Source organism: Ranitomeya variabilis, chromosome 5 (genome assembly GCF_051348905.1).
Source record: "Ranitomeya variabilis isolate aRanVar5 chromosome 5, aRanVar5.hap1, whole genome shotgun sequence".
In the NCBI taxonomy this organism is placed as follows: Eukaryota; Metazoa; Chordata; class Amphibia; order Anura; family Dendrobatidae; genus Ranitomeya; species Ranitomeya variabilis.
In genome coordinates, this window is record NC_135236.1 from 79173085 (window position 1) to 79198169 (window position 25085).

At 46.9% G+C, this 25085-nt stretch overlaps 1 protein-coding gene across 2 annotated transcripts in view; it reads right to left on the minus strand.

Moving 5' to 3' along the window:
- ADGRL1 (adhesion G protein-coupled receptor L1) overlaps positions 1-25085 on the minus strand; it is a 526256-nt gene that overhangs the window by 199717 nt on the left and 301454 nt on the right. For both annotated transcript variants that reach the window (XM_077262603.1, XM_077262602.1), the window contains exon 3: positions 14014-14227. In XM_077262603.1, the coding sequence (XP_077118718.1) occupies positions 14014-14227 (214 nt within the window). The remainder of the gene's footprint in view (positions 1-14013; positions 14228-25085) is intronic.

A 25085-nucleotide genomic window follows, 5' to 3' on the forward strand; every position in this document is an offset into this window, starting at 1 on the left:
AGCGATGACCTGCCTCGAAGCAGAGAACCGCCCTCTGACTTGCAACGGCGGGAACGAGGTGAAGAAGGAGCCCGACCTCGGAGAAATGGCGGAGCCAGGTGCATGCGTTGTCGCCGAATGCCCGACAGCGACGATGAGCAGCAAGTGCCCGAGCAACAGCGAGGTAATCCCGGCCTGCCCTTGCCCATCGGAGACGGACTCGCGTCCACCGCCGGCGGAGGAGCCGAGCTTACCCATCCCGACCTCGGAGCCAGCGGAGGAGCCGCGGAAGGCGGAGCCGCCTCCGGAGACCGCATTGGAGGAGCCGCGGTCCGGGCCGTGGCCGACTCCAGTGTCCTCGTCAACGGACTGGATCGACATCGGTGGAACTACATCAGGCGCAGGTATGGACGGCGCCCCTGCTCCCCTGCCCGGTCCCGCTCTCGCGACCGATCCTCCCCACAACAGTAACCACTCGTTCACAGTTGAACGGGTGGTCCTCACCCCCAACATGATGGGGAAGTTGATACCGCCGCTACCGACCAAGAGGGGGGAGCCCATAGATGTGGGCCCAGACGGGGTGATGCTCCGGTGGGACACCCCCTGGGTTGAGCCGGATGGGACCCCGGGGGATGGTCTCACCATTGCAGTACTTACCTGGGAACAGTACAATCAATGCTTGATCCAGCACTGGAAGAATCGAGACGAGGTTGAACAACATGATACGCAACGCAGAAAGTCTGTGCATGGCAGGAAAGACGTGGTAAAGCGGGGGACTGTGTTGGCCTTCCACCCGAAGAGGGGATGGGGTTCCATACAGGAACCGGGGCTACCCACTGACGTCTTTGTTGCAAGTTACAACGTGAAAACTCCCTGCTGCGACCGGAATGGCGATCCACTACGAAGGGGGGACCAGGTGACGTACACCCGTCACCGGAGCGCACAAGGATGGTGTGCTCGGGATGTCCGGCGATGTGGGCCTGAGGGGGCGTCACCTGCTACCCCGATCATGACAGATCCAGATTTGCCAGATCTTGTGACCATCACCACCGTACGCCTAGTAGCGGCCACTGAACTTGCAAGCAGGGTTAGCCTTCAACTCCAGACACCGGGTGATCTGACGGCCCCTGCGGGACCTGCCACCGGCTCAGACGCCACAGCAGTCGGAGGTCAGGGGCCAAGGCCACCAGAACAAGAGTAAACCTCGAAACCATGAGTATGTATATAGTCACTGTTCTCTTATGTTGCTGCTGAACCCGTTTAGGGTTAACTCTTAAAGGTATCCCTTTGTTGACCCGGGATCCCTATTGTTTTGTTTATTTTTTCTGAGTTTTGCACAAGTTTCTAGTTGAAAAGAACTGCCGAAATCATGAACAGTGCATGATGCGAACTTTTTGTATATAGTTAGCACCTTATTAAAGGTGCTCCCTACTGGTTTTACTTAAAGAAGGACTCTTTGTGAAGATACCACACTGGAACCTTTGCTGAGTAAGGACTGGTAGCTTGAGCAGAAATGCTACCTCATAGAGACTTGGTCCCTTCTTAAAGGGGATGTTCAATTGTTGCACTTAAACGGTGATATTGCTTTAAGACAGGTAGCAATAATGTTTGATGAAAGAAAGTGATGATAATGTGTACATGAGAAAGTTATATGTATCCAACCAGTTAATTGTGAAGAAATGATGATGATGTTTCTCGAAAGAAAGGGAATGATTGATAATGTTGATAGAAAGTGGGGATAGAAGGTAAACCCTGAGTCCTCCATAGAAAGTTAGTTTATTGTAAAGAGAGAGTTAATAATGTGTTACAGAGGACAGAAAGTGAACCCGTAGGGGTTAGGTAGTGAGTCCTCCTAGGAGCCATACGAAGATGGCTCAGTGGTCCTAAACTGAAAGAATGTTATGTTCTATACTGTGTATAGTAGTTGAAAAGGCAGTAGGCCCGGGCTGAAAGGGGCGGTCCTGTAAAGAAAGGAGAGGCAGTAGGTCTGGTGCCGATAGGACAGGCGGTCCTGCAGATTTAAAGTAGGAGAATGAAAAAGTTAAAAACTGCCTTATAATGTGATTATAAGAAGGTCTTTAGTGGATTCCGAGTGTAAGTCCTTAAAGGCAATGTTAAATTATTGTTCAACAATTTTGCACTTAGTAGAATACCCGGTTGGGTAAAAGCCAGTTATTTATAGCTTGTAATTTATAACGTTTAATTATGTTTGTAACGTTCAAGTGTCCTCACCTCCCATAAAGGGAAGCCTGTTCCAGTATACTTATTGTTATTGCACTCAACAAAACTGTATGTCTTTTTGCTAACTTGTATTGTTGTTTTCTTCCCAGTCCCGGAGTACTGTGTTTAACCAGGGGGGAGTGCAGCGCCCCAGAGTCCTGGTCGTTGCAGTACTGTGGCTCCGCCACTATGGGGAGCTATGGTGCGTCTGATGGCACTGAAGGAGTTCATCTGATCAGGTATCACAGACACCAATACATTTCACAGCCGGGCCTCCGGGGGGAGCTAAGGGTGCTATTCATTAGGCCACTCCCCACCATAGTGGGTAAACTGGGGGTCAGGCAGGAAGTTAGATCAGAAAGCTGACTGGGTTGGAACCAGGCAACACCTTGTGGCAGAGGGTGTTGTAGGGGAAGATACAGTAGGGTCTCTGTCAGGGGTGGGATCCTGACAGAGGCTTGGCAAGAAGAACGAACGTAACGGGACCGTGCCTGCTCCGGGTAGCGGCGGTGCCCAAGAAAGGATTAGAAGAGAGATAGATTGTGCTGAGTGAGAAACAAGATCACGCAAAGGAGAAATACCAGTAGGAGTCGTGCTGTAAGATCGAAGCAACATCCTGCTGAGGCGCACTACCGGTGGCCGGAACGCCGAGGAAGTATCATAACATTCAGCTTCAAGCAATACTTCAAACAGCGGCAGGGCAGTCAGTCTAAGGCGGGCTGTCTAACTCAAATCACCTATGCAGTCTTGGGGGGCAACTTGTGGAGAGGGGCGACTCTAGGGTCCCGGAAGAGCTCCGAGCCTACCCGTCAAACGGGTGCCGTCCCAACCAGAACATCAGGGAGGGACGGAGGATTAGCAGAACATCATCTAATCGAGTTGTGAGGGAACTTAAGAAACAGACACAACAGTTGTGGGGACTTTCCGTAAGCACAGCAGGGAAGGACCACAACACATAGCGCTAGGGGGAAGGCACAGATTTCCTCCTGTGAAGAGAACTCTGGAGGTGCCATTGGACCGGCCGGACTTGCGCGGCCTGGTGGACCGTATTCTGGACTGAGGACCCAGAGATCTTCAGTAAAGAGGTAAAGAGACTGCAACCTGGTGTCCTCGTTATTTACCGCGACCTGCACCCCACAACTGCACCATTATCACCACACTCCAGTCCTATAGACTGTGCGCCCCACGGCAGGGTCACGGACCGGGGCCTAGCCGCCGTGACAACCCCAGAGCAGAGACTCAGAGGCCCGGTACCGGGTACCCCTCGGCCCTGCGGCGGTGGGGGCGCTACAACTTGGCGTCACGAACAGGATCTACTTAAGCCTGAAGAATCAGGTCATGTGTGCCTTGGAACTGTGATTTATTGTGCTTGGACTGTACTTTATTGCAAAGACTGCGTGTTGCCACTTGCCGCCAAAAGTTCCCGCCAAAAACCGCCGCCATTGCTGCGCCAAAGAAGGAGGAGGGCGTGCCATGGGGGGAGCCTATCAAAGTGGCGCCCGAAACGGCGACCGCCCCCTGCGTCTCTTGCTGCAAAGCGATGACCTGCCTCGAAGCAGAGAACCGCCCTCTGGCTTGCAACGGCGGGAACGAGGTGAAGAAGGAGCCCGACCTCGGAGAAATGGCGGAGCCAGGTGCATGCGTTGTCGCCGAATGCCCGACAGCGACGATGAGCAGCAAGTGCCCGAGCAACAGCGAGGTAATCCCGGCCTGCCCTTGCCCATCGGAGACGGACTCGCGTCCACCGCCGGCGGAGGAGCCGAGCTTACCCATCCCGACCTCGGAGCCAGCGGAGGAGCCGCGGAAGGCGGAGCCGCCTCCGGAGACCGCATTGGAGGAGCCGCGGTCCGGGCCGTGGCCGACTCCAGTGTCCTCGTCAACGGACTGGATCGACATCGGTGGAACTACATCAGGCGCAGGTATGGACGGCGCCCCTGCTCCCCTGCCCGGTCCCGCTCTCGCGACCGATCCTCCCCACAACAGTAACCACTCGTTCACAGTTGAACGGGTGGTCCTCACCCCCAACATGATGGGGAAGTTGATACCGCCGCTACCGACCAAGAGGGGGGAGCCCATAGATGTGGGCCCAGACGGGGTGATGCTCCGGTGGGACACCCCCTGGGTTGAGCCGGATGGGACCCCGGGGGATGGTCTCACCATTGCAGTACTTACCTGGGAACAGTACAATCAATGCTTGATCCAGCACTGGAAGAATCGAGACGAGGTTGAACAACATGATACGCAACGCAGAAAGTCTGTGCATGGCAGGAAAGACGTGGTAAAGCGGGGGACTGTGTTGGCCTTCCACCCGAAGAGGGGATGGGGTTCCATACAGGAACCGGGGCTACCCACTGACGTCTTTGTTACAAGTTACAACGTGAAAACTCCCTGCTGCGACCGGAATGGCGATCCACTACGAAGGGGGGACCAGGTGACGTACACCCGTCACCGGAGCGCACAAGGATGGTGTGCTCGGGATGTCCGGCGATGTGGGCCTGAGGGGGCGTCACCTGCTACCCCGATCATGACAGATCCAGATTTGCCAGATCTTGTGACCATCACCACCGTACGCCTAGTAGCGGCCACTGAACTTGCAAGCAGGGTTAGCCTTCAACTCCAGACACCGGGTGATCTGACGGCCCCTGCGGGACCTGCCACCGGCTCAGACGCCACAGCAGTCGGAGGTCAGGGGCCAAGGCCACCAGAACAAGAGTAAACCTCGAAACCATGAGTATCTATATAGTCACTGTTCTCTTATGTTGCTGCTGAACCCGTTTAGGGTTAACTCTTAAAGGTATCCCTTTGTTGACCCGGGATCCCTATTGTTTTGTTTATTTTTTCTGAGTTTTGCACAAGTTTCTAGTTGAAAAGAACTGCCGAAATCATGAACAGTGCATGATGCGAACTTTTTGTATATAGTTAGCACCTTATTAAAGGTGCTCCCTACTGGTTTTACTTAAAGAAGGACTCTTTGTGAAGATACCACACTGGAACCTTTGCTGAGTAAGGACTGGTAGCTTGAGCAGAAATGCTACCTCATAGAGACTTGGTCCCTTCTTAAAGGGGATGTTCAATTGTTGCACTTAAACGGTGATATTGCTTTAAGACAGGTAGCAATAATGTTTGATGAAAGAAAGTGATGATAATGTGTACATGAGAAAGTTATATGTATCCAACCAGTTAATTGTGAAGAAATGATGATGATGTTTCTCGAAAGAAAGGGAATGATTGATAATGTTGATAGAAAGTGGGGATAGAAGGTAAACCCTGAGTCCTCCATAGAAAGTTAGTTTATTGTAAAGAGAGAGTTAATAATGTGTTACAGAGGACAGAAAGTGAACCCGTAGGGGTTAGGTAGTGAGTCCTCCTAGGAGCCATACGAAGATGGCTCAGTGGTCCTAAACTGAAAGAATGTTATGTTCTATACTGTGTATAGTAGTTGAAAAGGCAGTAGGCCCGGGCTGAAAGGGGCGGTCCTGTAAAGAAAGGAGAGGCAGTAGGTCTGGTGCCGATAGGACAGGCGGTCCTGCAGATTTAAAGTAGGAGAATGAAAAAGTTAAAAACTGCCTTATAATGTGATTATAAGAAGGTCTTTAGTGGATTCCGAGTGTAAGTCCTTAAAGGCAATGTTAAATTATTGTTCAACAATTTTGCACTTAGTAGAATACCCGGTTGGGTAAAAGCCAGTTATTTATAGCTTGTAATTTATAACGTTTAATTATGTTTGTAACGTTCAAGTGTCCTCACCTCCCATAAAGGGAAGCCTGTTCCAGTATACTTATTGTTATTGCACTCAACAAAACTGTATGTCTTTTTGCTAACTTGTATTGTTGTTTTCTTCCCAGTCCCGGAGTACTGTGTTTAACCAGGGGGGAGTGCAGCGCCCCAGAGTCCTGGTCGTTGCAGTACTGTGGCTCCGCCACTATGGGGAGCTATGGTGCGTCTGATGGCACTGAAGGAGTTCATCTGATCAGGTATCACAGACACCAATACATTTCACAGCCGGGCCTCCGGGGGGAGCTAAGGGTGCTATTCATTAGGCCACTCCCCACCATAGTGGGTAAACTGGGGGTCAGGCAGGAAGTTAGATCAGAAAGCTGACTGGGTTGGAACCAGGCAACACCTTGTGGCAGAGGGTGTTGTAGGGGAAGATACAGTAGGGTCTCTGTCAGGGGTGGGATCCTGACAGAGGCTTGGCAAGAAGAACGAACGTAACGGGACCGTGCCTGCTCCGGGTAGCGGCGGTGCCCAAGAAAGGATTAGAAGAGAGATAGATTGTGCTGAGTGAGAAACAAGATCACGCAAAGGAGAAATACCAGTAGGAGTCGTGCTGTAAGATCGAAGCAACATCCTGCTGAGGCGCACTACCGGTGGCCGGAACGCCGAGGAAGTATCATAACATTCAGCTTCAAGCAATACTTCAAACAGCGGCAGGGCAGTCAGTCTAAGGCGGGCTGTCTAACTCAAATCACCTATGCAGTCTTGGGGGGCAACTTGTGGAGAGGGGCGACTCTAGGGTCCCGGAAGAGCTCCGAGCCTACCCGTCAAACGGGTGCCGTCCCAACCAGAACATCAGGGAGGGACGGAGGATTAGCAGAACATCATCTAATCGAGTTGTGAGGGAACTTAAGAAACAGACACAACAGTTGTGGGGACTTTCCGTAAGCACAGCAGGGAAGGACCACAACACATAGCGCTAGGGGGAAGGCACAGATTTCCTCCTGTGAAGAGAACTCTGGAGGTGCCATTGGACCGGCCGGACTTGCGCGGCCTGGTGGACCGTATTCTGGACTGAGGACCCAGAGATCTTCAGTAAAGAGGTAAAGAGACTGCAACCTGGTGTCCTCGTTATTTACCGCGACCTGCACCCCACAACTGCACCATTATCACCACACTCCAGTCCTATAGACTGTGCGCCCCACGGCAGGGTCACGGACCAGGGCCTAGCCGCCGTGACAACCCCAGAGCAGAGACTCAGAGGCCCGGTACCGGGTACCCCTCGGCCCTGCGGCGGTGGGGGCGCTACAACTTGGCGTCACGAACAGGATCTACTTAAGCCTGAAGAATCAGGTCATGTGTGCCTTGGAACTGTGATTTATTGTGCTTGGACTGTACTTTATTGCAAAGACTGCGTGTTGCCACTTGCCGCCAAAAGTTCCCGCCAAAAACCGCCGCCATTGCTGCGCCAAAGAAGGAGGAGGGCGTGCCATGGGGGGAGCCTATCAAAGTGGCGCCCGAAACGGCGACCGCCCCCTGCGTCTCTTGCTGCAAAGCGATGACCTGCCTCGAAGCAGAGAACCGCCCTCTGACTTGCAACGGCGGGAACGAGGTGAAGAAGGAGCCCGACCTCGGAGAAATGGCGGAGCCAGGTGCATGCGTTGTCGCCGAATGCCCGACAGCGACGATGAGCAGCAAGTGCCCGAGCAACAGCGAGGTAATCCCGGCCTGCCCTTGCCCATCGGAGACGGACTCGCGTCCACCGCCGGCGGAGGAGCCGAGCTTACCCATCCCGACCTCGGAGCCAGCGGAGGAGCCGCGGAAGGCGGAGCCGCCTCCGGAGACCGCATTGGAGGAGCCGCGGTCCGGGCCGTGGCCGACTCCAGTGTCCTCGTCAACGGACTGGATCGACATCGGTGGAACTACATCAGGCGCAGGTATGGACGGCGCCCCTGCTCCCCTGCCCGGTCCCGCTCTCGCGACCGATCCTCCCCACAACAGTAACCACTCGTTCACAGTTGAACGGGTGGTCCTCACCCCCAACATGATGGGGAAGTTGATACCGCCGCTACCGACCAAGAGGGGGGAGCCCATAGATGTGGGCCCAGACGGGGTGATGCTCCGGTGGGACACCCCCTGGGTTGAGCCGGATGGGACCCCGGGGGATGGTCTCACCATTGCAGTACTTACCTGGGAACAGTACAATCAATGCTTGATCCAGCACTGGAAGAATCGAGACGAGGTTGAACAACATGATACGCAACGCAGAAAGTCTGTGCATGGCAGGAAAGACGTGGTAAAGCGGGGGACTGTGTTGGCCTTCCACCCGAAGAGGGGATGGGGTTCCATACAGGAACCGGGGCTACCCACTGACGTCTTTGTTACAAGTTACAACGTGAAAACTCCCTGCTGCGACCGGAATGGCGATCCACTACGAAGGGGGGACCAGGTGACGTACACCCGTCACCGGAGCGCACAAGGATGGTGTGCTCGGGATGTCCGGCGATGTGGGCCTGAGGGGGCGTCACCTGCTACCCCGATCATGACAGATCCAGATTTGCCAGATCTTGTGACCATCACCACCGTACGCCTAGTAGCGGCCACTGAACTTGCAAGCAGGGTTAGCCTTCAACTCCAGACACCGGGTGATCTGACGGCCCCTGCGGGACCTGCCACCGGCTCAGACGCCACAGCAGTCGGAGGTCAGGGGCCAAGGCCACCAGAACAAGAGTAAACCTCGAAACCATGAGTATCTATATAGTCACTGTTCTCTTATGTTGCTGCTGAACCCGTTTAGGGTTAACTCTTAAAGGTATCCCTTTGTTGACCCGGGATCCCTATTGTTTTGTTTATTTTTTCTGAGTTTTGCACAAGTTTCTAGTTGAAAAGAACTGCCGAAATCATGAACAGTGCATGATGCGAACTTTTTGTATATAGTTAGCACCTTATTAAAGGTGCTCCCTACTGGTTTTACTTAAAGAAGGACTCTTTGTGAAGATACCACACTGGAACCTTTGCTGAGTAAGGACTGGTAGCTTGAGCAGAAATGCTACCTCATAGAGACTTGGTCCCTTCTTAAAGGGGATGTTCAATTGTTGCACTTAAACGGTGATATTGCTTTAAGACAGGTAGCAATAATGTTTGATGAAAGAAAGTGATGATAATGTGTACATGAGAAAGTTATATGTATCCAACCAGTTAATTGTGAAGAAATGATGATGATGTTTCTCGAAAGAAAGGGAATGATTGATAATGTTGATAGAAAGTGGGGATAGAAGGTAAACCCTGAGTCCTCCATAGAAAGTTAGTTTATTGTAAAGAGAGAGTTAATAATGTGTTACAGAGGACAGAAAGTGAACCCGTAGGGGTTAGGTAGTGAGTCCTCCTAGGAGCCATACGAAGATGGCTCAGTGGTCCTAAACTGAAAGAATGTTATGTTCTATACTGTGTATAGTAGTTGAAAAGGCAGTAGGCCCGGGCTGAAAGGGGCGGTCCTGTAAAGAAAGGAGAGGCAGTAGGTCTGGTGCCGATAGGACAGGCGGTCCTGCAGATTTAAAGTAGGAGAATGAAAAAGTTAAAAACTGCCTTACAATGTGATTATAAGAAGGTCTTTAGTGGATTCCGAGTGTAAGTCCTTAAAGGCAATGTTAAATTATTGTTCAACAATTTTGCACTTAGTAGAATACCCGGTTGGGTAAAAGCCAGTTATTTATAGCTTGTAATTTATAACGTTTAATTATGTTTGTAACGTTCAAGTGTCCTCACCTCCCATAAAGGGAAGCCTGTTCCAGTATACTTATTGTTATTGCACTCAACAAAACTGTATGTCTTTTTGCTAACTTGTATTGTTGTTTTCTTCCCAGTCCCGGAGTACTGTGTTTAACCAGGGGGGAGTGCAGCGCCCCAGAGTCCTGGTTGTTGCAGTACTGTGGCTCCGCCACTATGGGGAGCTATGGTGCGTCTGATGGCACTGAAGGAGTTCATCTGATCAGGTATCACAGACACCAATACATTTCACAGCCGGGCCTCCGGGGGGAGCTAAGGGTGCTATTCATTAGGCCACTCCCCACCATAGTGGGTAAACTGGGGGTCAGGCAGGAAGTTAGATCAGAAAGCTGACTGGGTTGGAACCAGGCAACACCTTGTGGCAGAGGGTGTTGTAGGGGAAGATACAGTAGGGTCTCTGTCAGGGGTGGGATCCTGACAGAGGCTTGGCAAGAAGAACGAACGTAACGGGACCGTGCCTGCTCCGGGTAGCGGCGGTGCCCAAGAAAGGATTAGAAGAGAGATAGATTGTGCTGAGTGAGAAACGAGATCACGCAAAGGAGAAATACCAGTAGGAGTCGTGCTGTAAGATCGAAGCAACATCCTGCTGAGGCGCACTACCGGTGGCCGGAACGCCGAGGAAGTATCATAACATTCAGCTTCAAGCAATACTTCAAACAGCGGCAGGGCAGTCAGTCTAAGGCGGGCTGTCTAACTCAAATCACCTATGCAGTCTTGGGGGGCAACTTGTGGAGAGGGGCGACTCTAGGGTCCCGGAAGAGCTCCGAGCCTACCCATCAAACGGGTGCCGTCCCAACCAGAACATCAGGGAGGGACGGAGGATTAGCAGAACATCATCTAATCGAGTTGTGAGGGAACTTAAGAAACAGACACAACAGTTGTGGGGACTTTCCGTAAGCACAGCAGGGAAGGACCACAACACATAGCGCTAGGGGGAAGGCACAGATTTCCTCCTGTGAAGAGAACTCTGGAGGTGCCATTGGACCGGCCGGACTTGCGCGGCCTGGTGGACCGTATTCTGGACTGAGGACCCAGAGATCTTCAGTAAAGAGGTAAAGAGACTGCAACCTGGTGTCCTCGTTATTTACCGCGACCTGCACCCCACAACTGCACCATTATCACCACACTCCAGTCCTATAGACTGTGCGCCCCACAGCAGGGTCACGGACCGGGGCCTAGCCGCCGTGACAACCCCAGAGCAGAGACTCAGAGGCCCGGTACCGGGTACCCCTCGGCCCTGCGGCGGTGGGGGCGCTACATATATACTTTAAAAAAATCCTCTTAATATATTGCAGTCATCATATTATATAGCACTGTGTTCTTACAATTGCTCATTTTGCCTTTCTACCCAGATAATTATTCTCTTTTCCATTAAGTCTATGACATCGCGTGATTAAAAACTGATTAGCTGAATCCTCCTAAGCTCTATGTAGAAAGAGGAGGTCAATTTTCCCTGTATGAGTCATAAGTCACCGCAAAAGTCTGTGGCAGGAGGGAAGAGAGAGCAGCTGGGTCAGGAGGTGAAGAGGAGAATGATAAATGCAGGGACAATAGACTTCCAGTTTCTACATAGAGCAGAGAAAAGAGAAGAATTAACTGGATAGAAAGGCAAAACAAGCAATTGTAAGTACACTGCTAAAAAATATGACTGCAATATATTAAGAGGATAAAAACTTTGATAGGAGTGATTCTTTAAGCTACCAGCTTACTGCTGGAAGCTCCAGATGTACAGTAGCTTTGTGCTTCCCTTGTTTAGGTCTATGGTTTCCGTCCCTGTGTTGCATTTGTGCTTTTCTGGTTTTGACCTAGGCTTGTTTATTGATGCTTCTCCTGCCTGACCATTTTGTACCTTTGCTGCCCTCTTAGTTTTGACCTTGCTTCCTGACTGTCCTTCTTGCCAGTTTGCGCCACCGAACACCAGCTGACTCTATGGCCCTAACCTAGGTGCCCCTGTCTAAGTCCAGATCCCTGTATAGCGGAAAAAAAGTGAAAAGGTCAGGGCAACCACAGGGCTCTGGGAAACGGAGTAGCTTGCACCAAGCCTGTTTGTTGTAGCCATTTTAGAGCTGCCAAGCGATCACTGACTGACTTTATTTTTACTACAAATTATTATATAAAACTAAAAAAAAAAACCTCAGTGTGCACTGACCCTAAAAGCGGGTGGCATCTGACCTATAGACTTGCATTGAGGATTTTGATTCGATCCTCAGATCAAAATCGGACATGTCTCCGCGATTTTCCGCAGAAGTCTTGGTCTACAAAAATCATGGACATGTGAATGGCCCCATAGACTATCACGGGTACGAGAGCTATCCATGAAAAACACAGACAGCACATGTACACGAACATCGGACGTGTGAATGAGGCCTTAGATGCCCTGCTTCTTCACGTGTAAAGTGCAGCCTTCAAACCTCTCAAGTTTGCTCTGGCTGGGCTGTCATCCCACTTTCCCACCATCTTGAACCACAAATCCTGTGATCCATTTTTTTCTCTAAATCTGTAGATTTCTTGTTTCAGCCTCCAGAAGTCTGGCTTTCTCCAAAACTTCTATTGGAAATGTTATATCGACCATATTGGTTTGTCACCCATGTTTACCAGACACATATAAATCTATTGCAACTTGATAGAAGTTGACAACTCCGGAGCCGCCATTTTCTGAGGATAATGCTCTTTATTACAGCCGCCGCAGTGCCGTGAAGGTCGGATCGCGTTACATGCTTATTGTAGGAATTCCAAGCAATTTCCAAGGAACTGCACACACAAGCTATTTGCAAGGAATTATCCGCCTATGTAAATTATACATCAGCCTTGGTATTGTTCACACTGAAGAGGGACCTTCAAGGTGACAAATGGTAGACTGCTATTATAACATGGAAGCACGCTTTGTTAGAAAGGCCATTTCTGTAGATAACATACAATTTTCGTATATTCAATGACTTCTGACGCTAGAAGCATTTGCCAAAGAAGCATATACATAATAAACAGGAAACTGGAGAAGACATCAGAACCTCACGTGTGAACTAGACCAAAGGCTACACCTACCTAAGGTGCTATGACCAAAGGCTACATCTACCTAAGGCCCTGTGCCCACCACCAGGATATAAAAGGGTTGCATTTACCTAAGGTGCTGTGACCAAAGGCTACATCTACCTAAGGCACTGTGCTCATTACCAATGCATTGTTACCACCAGGATATAAAAGGGTTGCATCCACCTAAGGTGCTATGCCCATTACGAGTGCATTGTCACCACCAGGATATAAAAGGGTTGCATCCACCTAAGGTGCTGTGCCTTTTATGAGTGCATTGTCACCACCAGGATATAAAAGGGTTGCATCTACCTAAGGCGCTGTGCCCATTACGAGTGCATTGTCACCACCAGGATATAAAAGGGTTGCATCTACCTAAGGTGCTGTGACCAAAGGCTACATCTACCTAAGGCACTCTGCCCATTATCAATGCATTGTCACCACCAGGATATAAAAGGTTTGCATCCACCTAAGGTGCTATGCCCATTACGAGTGCATTGTCACCACCAGGATATGAAAGGGCTGCATCTACCTAAGGTGCTGTGACCAAAGGCTACATCTACCTAAGACACTATGCCCATTACGAGTGCATTGTCACCACCAGGATATAAAAGGGTTGCATTTACCTAAGGAGCTGTGACCAAAGGCTACAACTTCCTAAGGCGCTGTGCCCATTACGAGTGCATTGTCACCACCAGGATATAAAAGGGTTGCATTTACCTAAGGAGCTGTGACCAAAGGCTACAACTTCCTAAGGTGCTGTGCCCATTACGAGTGCATTGTCACCACCAGGATATAAAAGGGTTGCATCTACCAAAGGTGCTGTGCCTTTTATAAGTGCACTGTCACCACCAGGATATAAAAGGGTTGCATCTACCTAAGGCGCTGTGCCCATTACGAGTGCATTGTCACCACCAGGATATAAAAGGGTTGGGTGCTGTGACCAAAGGCTACATTTTCCTAAGGCGCTGTGCCTATTACCAATGCATTGTCACCACCAGGATATAAAAGGGTTGCATCTACCTAAGGTGCTGTGCCAAAGGCTACATCTTCCTAAGGCGCTGTGCCCATTACGAGTGCATTGTCACCACCAAGATATAATAGGGTTGCATCTTCCTATGGTGCTGTGCACATTACGAATGCATTGTCACCACCAGGACATAAAAGGGTTGCATCTACCGGCACATAGGAGTGACAAAAGATGTATGATCCCACCCAATGAGCCGTCTGGTACCACCATCTCCCTACGTTTAGGCATGTACAGAGAACGATAACAACGCTCACCTCTGTGACATGATCTTGAAGGCATCTGGCAGGTAACACTGCACGTTCTCCATCTGGAAGGGGTCAGCGTCGCAGATCTTATCATCCGTGCGCCCATAGTTTGCATTTTCCACCATGATGACATCACTGCCCGGGCACCGTAGCTCAATGGGATATCCTTCACATGCCAACTCTCGACGCATCAGTCCAAATGGAAGAGCCGCTCGACTCAAGCCTGGTGGAAAAAATCAAAACGTGTTAGTGACCTGATGCAAACAAATGAAAGCAGTGATCGGGTGGATAATTAGAGTTCTCACTCTTGTAGAGTGGGAGGAATGAGGTGTGTGTAGGGTTTAGTGAGTTTGGTAAAGTTGTTGTGCCCATGACAGTATAAACTTCTTTAACGAGAGAGGTCTACTTTGGATTACTAATACACTCCTGTTCACCGTGGCAGGGAGGAAGTAAAGGTTGCATTTATTCAAGTCTCTTTTTAGTTTGTCTCATATTTAAATGAATAAAGTATACAATTTACTAAAAAGTCGAGTTATCAAGAAAGATATAGCAGACACTTGTTTAATTCTAGATTGAAAGCTTGAAGTATACCATGGATAACTGGTTGCTGAGTAGAGCAATGGTGATGTGCTTTTAAAGTAGTAGTTCCTATGTCAGATTACTCTGTGCTCCAATCCTCTTGCATGCCAGAATTGGATCACAGGCGAGGAGAAGAAGGAGAGATTAATCTCTCCATCTTCTCCGTTGCCTGTCTCAGTGTATATCGGACTGCACTCGGATGCCATCCGAGTGCAGTCTGACATTTTGCAAGCACCATTGTCATGAATGGGTGCTCACTGCGCGAGATACGTTGCTCTGCCTTATTGAATAACACTGATCAGAGTGCAGTACGAGAGTATACACCAGGGTGAGCAAGCCCTAATGTGTATCGCGGCCTCCCAACTCTCACCGGACAGATTATTTCGGGGAAGAGAAGCGTTCGGATTTTAGAATTTCAACAGCTGCTCCTTTTGTTCGGCAAGGAGATCAGCCATTCTCAAAGGTATGGCAGTAACTTTTTCATAGAGAACTCGGGAGCGATAGGAAGCAAGCATTAATATGTATAGGAAAGTCAAGAGAGACAGCTGTGGGCCAGAAGATCGATCAGCCGACAGTTAGGCAGTCTACCAGATCTCTGAATGCTGAGCTGCTTTCTGTGTACACTGTGCATAGCCAGAAAGCTGCCAATCAGTGGTGGGGGCGGGGTTGGACTGCCTAACAGCAGGTCAAGTAGTCCTCTGGTGATAATTTTCTACTGATTAAATAATGGTTTTTATTAAAACTACACTGAGTAGCCCAGTGAGTGACACATCTCTGGAAATAGAGCCTTTGCAAAAACTTGGTGACAGGTTCCCTTTAATGTAAAACCATATCAAGCAGAAACATTTAGGCACCTATTGGAAGCACCAGATAAGTAAAAGACAATGTAATGCTGGACGGGAGAATTGTCTGTTATATTAGACACCCCAAATTAGCATTCTGATAGGTCAGAAAATTAGGAAGAGCCCAGAAATATATCCAGCACGTGATGGTGCAGTTCTGAACTATTAGTGTTGGCTTTTTACAGTCATTTTGATCTATTACTGCTCTTTAAGAAGCACTCATTTCTAGTGGTAAATCCCTACAGTAGGATGGAGATATAAGTGTGCAGGGCCATTAATAATGCAGGGTTTAGTCATTCCCAATGCTGCAGGTAGCAACCGGCCATAAGGAGTGCTCACGGCACACTATCTATCCATCAGCTATCGATCCATCTTATATCTATCACATATCTTATCCTATATAAATCCATCTGATGCTCATCTAGTCAATATCTTATATCTATATATATAAATACTAGCTGAAGAGCCCGGCGTTGCCTGGGCATAGTAAATATCTGTGGTTAGTTATAGCACCTCACTTCCCTTATTTTTCCATCACGCCTCTCATTTTCCCCCTCACATCTCTCATTTTCTCTCTTACACCTCTCATTTTCCCCCTCAGTCCTCTTATTTTCCCCCTCACTCCTCTCATTCCCCCCTCACTCCTCTCATTCCCCCCTAACACTTGTCATTTCGACATCAGATCTGTCATTTTCCGATCACTCCACTATTTTCCCTCACTCCTCTCATTTTGCACTCACACCTTTTCATTTTCACCTCACACCCCTCATTTTCACCTCACACCTCTCATTTTCCCCTCAGTATATACATGTTTGTCATCTCCCTTATATATAGTATACACCTGTATGTCATCTTCTGTATATAGTATATACCTGTATGTCATCTCCCCTGTAAATAGTATATACCTGCTGTATGTCATCTCCTCCTGTATATTGTATATACCTATGTGTCATCTCCTCCTTTATATAGTATATACCTGTATGTCATCTTTTCTGTATATACTGTATACCTTTATGTCATCTCCTCCTATATATAGTATATACCTGTATGTCATCTCCCCTGTATATAGTATAGACCTGCTGTATGTCATCTCCTCCTCTATATACCTATGTGTCATCTCCTCTTTTATATAGTAGATATCCGTATGTCATCTCCTCCTGTATATAGTATATACGTGTGTCATCTCCTCCTGTATATAGTATATACCTGTAAGTCATCTCCTTTATATAGTATATACCTGTGTGTCATCTCCTCCTGTATATCGTATGTACCTGTATGTCATCTCCTCCTGTATATAGTATATACCTGTGTGTCATCTCCCCTGTATATAGCATATACCTGTGTGTCATCTCCCCTGCATATAGTATGTACCTGTATGTCATCTCCCCTGTATATAGTATATACCAGTGTGTCATCTCCTCCTGTATATAGTATATACCTGTGTGTCATCTCCCCTGTATATAGTATATATGTGTGTCATCTCCTCCTGTATATAGTATATACCTGTATGTCACCTCCTCCTGTATATAGTATATACCTGTAAGTCATCTCCTCCTGTATATAGTATATACCTGTGTGTCATCTCCCCTGTATATAGTATATATGTGTGTGTCATCTCCCCTGTATATAGTATATATCTGTGTGTCATCTCCTCCTGTATTAGACCTCGTTCACACGTTTTTTGCTCAGTATTTTTACCTCAGTATTTGTAAGCTAAATTGGTAGCCTGATAAATCCCCACCCAACAGGAAGCCCTCCCCCCTGGCAGTATATATTAGCTCACACATACACATAATAGGCAGGTCATGTGACTGACAGCTGCCGTATTTCCTATATGGTACATTTGTTGCTCTTGTAGTTTGTCTGCTTATTAATCAGATTTTTATTTTTGAAGGATAATACCAGACTTGTATGTGTTTTAGGGCGAGTTTCATGTGTCAAGTTGTGTGTGTTGAGTTGCATGTGGCGACATGCATGTAGCGACTTTTGTGAGATGAGTTTTGTGTGGCGACATGCGTGTAGCAACTTTTTGTGTGTCGAGTTGCATGTGACAGGTTAGTGTAGCAAGTTGTGTGCAGCAAGTTTTGCGCATGGTGAGTTTTGCGCGTGGCGAGTTTTATGTGTGGTGCGTTTTGAGTATGTACAAGTTTTGTGTGAAGCAACTTTTGTATGTGTTGCAACTTTTGTGCATGTGGCAATTTTTCCGCGTGTGCAATTTTTCCGTGTGGCGAGTTTTCCATGAGGTGAGTTTTGCACGTGTGGCGAGTTTTGCGGGAGCCTAGTTTTGCATGTGGCGAGTTTTGCGCATGGCGAGTTTTGAGCTGCGACTTTTGTGTTTCGACTTTTATGTGGCGAGGTTGGTGTATGTGTGGTGAAATGTGCGCTGAGGGTGGTATATGTGTTCAAGCACGTGGTAGTGTGTGGCGCATTTTGTGTGTGTGTTCATATCTCCGTGTGTGGTGAGTATCCCATGTCGGGGCCCCACCTTAGCAACTGTACGGTATATACTCTTTGGCGCCATCGCTCTCATTCTTTAAGTCCCCCTTGTTCACATCTGGCAGCTATCAATTTGCCTCCAACACTTTTCCTTTCACTTTTTCCCCATTATGTAGATAGGGGCAAAATTGTTTGGTGAATTGGAACACGTGGGGTTAAAATTTCACCTCACAACATAGCCTATGACGCTCTCAGGGTCAAGACGTGTGACTGTGCAAAATTTTGTGGCTGTAGCTGCGACGGTGCAGATGCCAATCCCGGACATACACACATACACACATGCACATTCAGCTTTATATATTAGATGTACCTGTAAGTCATCTCCCCTGTATATAGTATATACCTGTATGTCATCTCCCCTGTATATAGTATTTACCTGTATGTCATCTCCTCCTGTATATAATATATAGCTGTATATCATCTCCCCTGTATATAGTATATACCTGTATGTCATCTCCCCTGTAAATAGTATATACCTGCTGTATGTCATCTCCTCCTGTATATTGTATATACCTATGTGTCATCTCCTCCTGTATATAGTATATACCTGTATGTCATCTTTTCTGTATATACTATATACCTTTATGTCATCTCCTCCTATATATAGTATATACCTGTGTGTCATCTCCTCCTGTATATCGTATGTACCTGTATGTCATCTCCTCCTGTATATAGTATATACCTGTGTGTCATCTCCTCCTGTATATAGTATATACCTGTGTGTCATCTCCCCTGTATATAGACCTGCTGTATGTCATCTCCTCCTCTATATACCTATGTGTCATCTCCTCTTTTATATAGCAGATATCCGTATGTCATCTCCTCCTGTATATAGTATATACGTGTGTCATCTCCTCCTGTATATAGTATATACCTGTAAGTCATCTCCTCCTTTATATAGTATATACCTGTGTGTCATCTCCTCCTGTATATCATATGTACCTGTATGTCATCTCCTCCTGTATATAGTATATACCTGTGTGTCATCTCCTCCTGTATATAGTATATACCTGTGTGTCATCTCCCCTGTATATAGTATATACCTGTGTGTCATCTCCCCTGTATATAGTATATACCTGTGTGTCATCTCCCCTGCATATAGTATGTACCTGTATGTCATCTCCCCTGTATATAGTATATACCAGTGTGTCATCTCCTCCTGTATATAGTATATACCTGTGTGTCATCTCCCCTGTATATAGTATATATGTGTGTCATCTCCTCCTGTATATAGTATATACCTGTATGTCACCTCCTCCTGTATATAGTATATACCTGTAAGTCATCTCCTCCTGTATATAGTATGTACCTGTATGTCATCTCCCCTGTATATAGTATATACCTGTAAGTCATCTCCTCCTGTATATAGTATATACCTGTGTGTCATCTCCCCTGTATATAGTATGTACCTGTATGTCATCTCCTCCTGTATATAGTATATACCTGTGTGTCATCTCCCCTGTATATAGTATATATCTGTGTGTCATCTCCTCCTGTATTAGACCTCGTTCACATGTTATTTGGTCAGTATTTTTACCTCAGTATTTGTAAGCTAAATTGGTAGCCTGATAAATCCCCAGCCAACAGGAAGCCCTCCCCCCTGGCAGTATATATTAGCTCACACATACACACAATAGACAGGTCATGTTTCTGACAGCTGCCGTATTTCCTATATGGTACATTTGTTGCTCTTGTAGTTTGTCTGCTTATTAATCAGATTTTTATTTTTGAAGGATAATACCAGACTTGTATGTGTTTTAGGGCGAGTTTCATGTGTCAAGTTGTGTGTGTTGAGTTGCATGTGGCGACATGCATGTAGGGACTTTTGTGAGATGAGTTTTGTGTGGCGACATGCGTGTAGCAACTTTTTGTGTGTCGAGTTGCATGTGACAGGTTAGTGTAGCAAGTTGTGTGCAGCAAGTTTTATGTGTGGTGCGTTTTGAGTATGTGCAAGTTTTGTGTGAAGCAACTTTTGCATGTGTTGCAACTTTTGTGCATGTGGCAATTTTTCCGCGTGTGCAATTTTTCCGTGTGGCGAGTTTTGCACGTGTGGCGAGTTTTGCGGGAGCCTAGTTTTGCATGTGGCGAGTTTTGCGAATGGCGAGTTTTGAGCTGCGACTTTTGTGTTTCGACTTTTATGTGGTGAGGTTGGTGTATGTGTGGTGAAATGTGCGCTGAGGGTGGTATATGTGTTCAAGCACGTGGTAGTGTGTGGCGCATTTTGTGTGTGTGTTCATATCTCCGTGTGTGGTGAGTATCCCATGTCGGGGCCCCACCTTAGCAACTGTTCGGTATATACTCTTTAGTGCCATCGCTCTCATTCTTTAAGTCCCCCTTGTTCACATCTGGAAGCTGTCAATTTGCCTCCAACACTTTTCCTTTCACTTTTTCCCCATTATGTAGATAGGGTCAAAATTGTTTGGTGAATTGGAACACGTGGGGTTAAAATTTCGCCTCACAACATAGCCTATGACGCTCTCAGCGTCAAGACGTGTGACTGTGCAAAATTTTGTGGCTGTAGCTGCGACGGTGCAGATGCCAATCCCGGACATACACACATACACACATGCACATTCAGCTTTATATATTAGATGTACCTGTAAGTCATCTCCCCTGTATATAGTATATACCTGTATGTCATCTCCCCTGTATATAGTATTTACCTGTATGTCATCTCCTCCTGTATATAATATATAGCTGTATAGCATCTCCCCTGTATATAGTATATACCTGTATGGCATCTCCTCCTGGCTGTCAATTTCCCTCCAACACTTTTCCTTTCACTTTTTCCCCATTATGTAGATAGGGGCAAAATTGTTTGGTGAATTGGAATGCGCGGGGTTAAAATTTTGTCTCACAACATAGCCTATGATGCTCTCGGGGTCCAGACGTGTGACTGTGCAAAATTTTGTGGCTGTAGCTGCGACGGTGCAGATGCCAATCCCGGACATACACACACACACATACATACACACACATTCAGCTTTATATATTAGATATATTAGGTAGATAGCTTATATATACCGTACATAGGTGATTATGGCAGGTAGAAGGCGGCTCACAGGAATCTCATCCGGACTGACTGCAGCCCTGACAATCAATTGCTACTGTCTATTTACCTTATTACTATCAAATCTATCTAATATCCATCAAGCCAATATCCATCCATCCATCGTTTCTCTATTACCTACCTATCAAAATTCTACATATTTATCCATCTTCTATCAATCTCACATCTATCTATCTATCTATCTATCTATCTATCTATCTATCTATCTATCTATCCAACCATCTAACATGTCTACATTTATCTATCCATCCAACCAACCATCTAACATATCTATATCTATCCATCCATCCAACCATCTAATATATCTATATCTATCCATCCATCCATCCAACCAACCATCTAACATATCTGTATCTATCTATCCATCCATCCAACCAACCATCTAACATATCTATATCTATCTATCCATCCATCCAACCAACCATCTAACATATCTATATCTATCTATCCATCCATCCAACCAACCATCTAACATATCTATATCTATCTATCCATCCATCCAACCAATCATCTAACATATCTATATCTATCTATCCATCCATCCAACCAACCATCTAACATATCTATATCTATCTATCCATCCATCCAACCAACCATCTAACATATATATATCTATCTATCCAACCAGCCAACCATCTAACATATCTATATCTATATATCTGTGTGTCTATTTATCCAAGTACACATGATCTTATTATTAGATATTCCATCTATTGTATATGACGTGAAAACAGAGCGCGATTGTGTCAATACACATAAAAACATCCCCAAATCACTGGACAGGGATCAGTCATTGTTGTGTTGGTATGGAACGGTTGCTGTACGACCTGTAGATATGCTGAGTACTGACATGTAGAGAGATCTGATTAATATTGTCCTAGCTATTATCTGAAGTGATGGATGTCCTTTAAAGTAGAAGATCCATTGCTTCATCAGTCCTCGAGGTGTATCCAATTCCAAGCCCATCTCTGATGATTTGTATGACATGTTTAGACTGGATATTCATGATTAGTTTTCTAGATGCTCGAGGAGTGCACTATACAACTGAAATAAAATATGCATTGGAGGTGGCCGAGTAAAATACTGCTGCTAATAAGAGATCATTGACATTCAGCTGGAGAGATGGTGGATGATGTTACATAGTGAGAAGAACCGCCATGAAGAGAATAAATGGGGTTCTCCAATACGGAAATATAAGCCGGTTACCTGATTGACTATCCCCTTTAATGACTTGGGTAACCATGTGCTAAATATTATCATCTTTATCTTACAGACTGATCATCATCTGTCAGATATGTACTGATCAAGAATATGTCCTTATTTAGAGAAGGAACCATTGGGTTAGGACAATCCTTTAAAATACAAAGTCACTGACATAAACTCCATTCTTCCCCTGGTTAATTACACATTCTCCCAAGGTAATGGGGAAAAAAACGAGAAGGAGAAAATCAGCTCACCTTCCAGTGAGGACAATCCAGTGTGAAAACCACTTGAATTCACATAGGAACCCTGGTAGACCTTGTTTGGTCAAGGAGTGGTGCTGGAAGTGTAGGAACTCACCAGGCTGGAATCCTTGTCAGAAGTGGAAGAGAAGGTCAATGAGGACTGAGCTCCAGCATCAATGAAAAAAATGGTAAAAAATAACTTTTACTGGGCAATTAAAAACATGGTGAGAAAAAGCAAAAATATAAAAAAAGATGGAGCATCCATAAGCTCATACGTTTTGGGTTAGAAACCCTTATTATTCTCTTCCATTTCTGACTGGGGAAAAAAGCAGATCTCCCATACGCCTACAAATTTCCATGAAGCCTCTCGAAACCTCATGTAAAGCATTGTACCCTGCTGTGTGTGGCACCAGCACGCTTCGATATCCTGGAGCACATTCTTGAGCATGACATGAAAGGGTGTGGACTGTAAGATGGCTCCGGTTATTAACCACTTTCCAACATGTGGCGTAATAGTACAGCCATGTCAGACTCCCCCTGTTTGGTGCAGGCTCCGGCTCTGAGCCCGCAGCTTTCCAGGCACGTGACAGCTGTATCCCAGTCCAAAACAAGCTGACGTCTAAGATGGAAAACATTCATATCTTCACCACGCTGAGACGCTGCATGGTGGATTGTGTGTGTGCACGTCTAGGGGAAAGTCTCCTGAAATGTCGCACAGGGGTCATATGGATGTTTGGCATCTTACAAGTCCAGCTAAATCATATTTTGGACTGTGACACACTGTGGGTGAATATAGTGAAAGTTTATTAAGCTATTGTATCTGGGCATGTGCAATGAATATTTAATATATGGAATATATGAAACACTTATAGAATAAAATAGATTCTAAAGAGCAGCACGGTGGCTCAGTGGTAAGCACTGCAGTCTTGCAGCACTGCGGTCCTGAGTTTAAATCCCTCGAAGGAGAACATCTGCAAGGAGTTTGTATGTCCTCCTCGTGTTTGCGTGTTTTTTCTCCGGTTTCCTCCGACATTCAAAAGACATACTGATAGGGAATTTACATTGTAAGCCCCAATGTGGACAGTGATGATGACATCTGTAAAAAGCTACGGAATATGATGGCGCAAAGCTTAATAAATGCATAATAAATAAAGAGGACGGAGAGATACTGAGTTGAGGCAAAGTGGGTTGCATATTTTGAATTGAAGACCATTTTTCACCACAATCCTTGTGGTTCTTATCTATGTTTTTCTAGGTATACATATTCAGTAGATCATCATGGGCCTTTGTTACCAGCCATCTTTACAAACCATTGTGACCGGATATGCATAGTCCTAGCAACTGTTAGAGGAACTTCATAGATCTAGTCAAGGTTTGGTAGCTTGAGTGGCACCAAGGGACCATTTAGGATCATTTGGAATACATACAAAGATCTTTTATTACACTGTGTGTAGAATTATTAGGCAATTTGCATTTTTGATGATTGAACTGTCCCTCAGTCCAAAAGGTTAATAAACCTGAAACCTAAATATTTAATAAAGTAAAAGCGAGGTTTTGTTTTAGGAGAATATCTTTGGGTGCAGAATTATTGAGCAACTATTAGTGTGCAGAAATATTATGTAACTAGTGATGGGCGAACCCCCCGATGATCGGGATCGGAGGGTTCACCTGAGTTTTTCTGTAAAGTTCGAGTTTGGGGCTGGAGATGACGCGACCTTGCGTCCGAACCCCGAGCTTGGACTTTACAGATATGGAATGGGGCCGGGGGCTGTAAAAGAAAGCATAAAATTAATAATAAACATTATAATTATACTTTCCTGTCCAGTGACGCATTCTCCCTTCCTGCTGTCTCCCAGCCTCATGTGCTTCCGGGGCCGCTCATTACCTTCCGGCAGTATTCACTGCACTCGGCAGTCTTCGGCTTTTTACGGCAGTGTTCATGCGGTGACGTCAGCCTCCTCACCTCGGCCATGTCTCTGAGCACTGAACACCATGTACTTCCGTGTATTGCTCAGTGGTGGTCAGGTGTAAGCCTCCTCACCTCGGCCATGTCTCTGAGCGCTGAACCCCTTGTACTTCTGTGTCTTGCTCAGTGGTAGTCAGGTGTAAGCCTCCTCACCTCGGCCATGTCTCTGAGTACTGAACACCTTGTACTTCTGTGTCTTGCTCAGTGGTGGTCGGGTGTCAGCCTCCTCACCTCGGCCATGTCTCTGAGCACTGAACACCTTGTACTTCTGTGTCTTGCTCAGTGGTGGTCAGGTGTCAGCCTCCTCACCTCAGCCATGTCTCTGAGCACTGAACACCTTGTACTTCTGTGTCTTGCTTAGTGGTGGTCGGGTGTAAGCCTCCTCACCTCGGCCATGTCTCTGAGCACTGGACACCTTGTACTTCTGTGTCTTGCTCAGTGGTGGTCAGGTGTCGGCCTCCTCACCTCGGCCATGTCTATGAGCACTGAACACCTTGTACTTCTGTGTCTTGCTGAGTGGTGGTCGGGTGTAAGCCTCGTCACCTCGGCCATATCTATGAGCACTGAACAACTTGTATTTCTGTGTCTTGCTCAGTGGTGGTCGGGTGTAAGCCTCCTCACCTTGGCCATGCCTCTAAGCACTGAACACCTTGTACTTCTGTGTCTTGCTCAGTGGTGGTCGG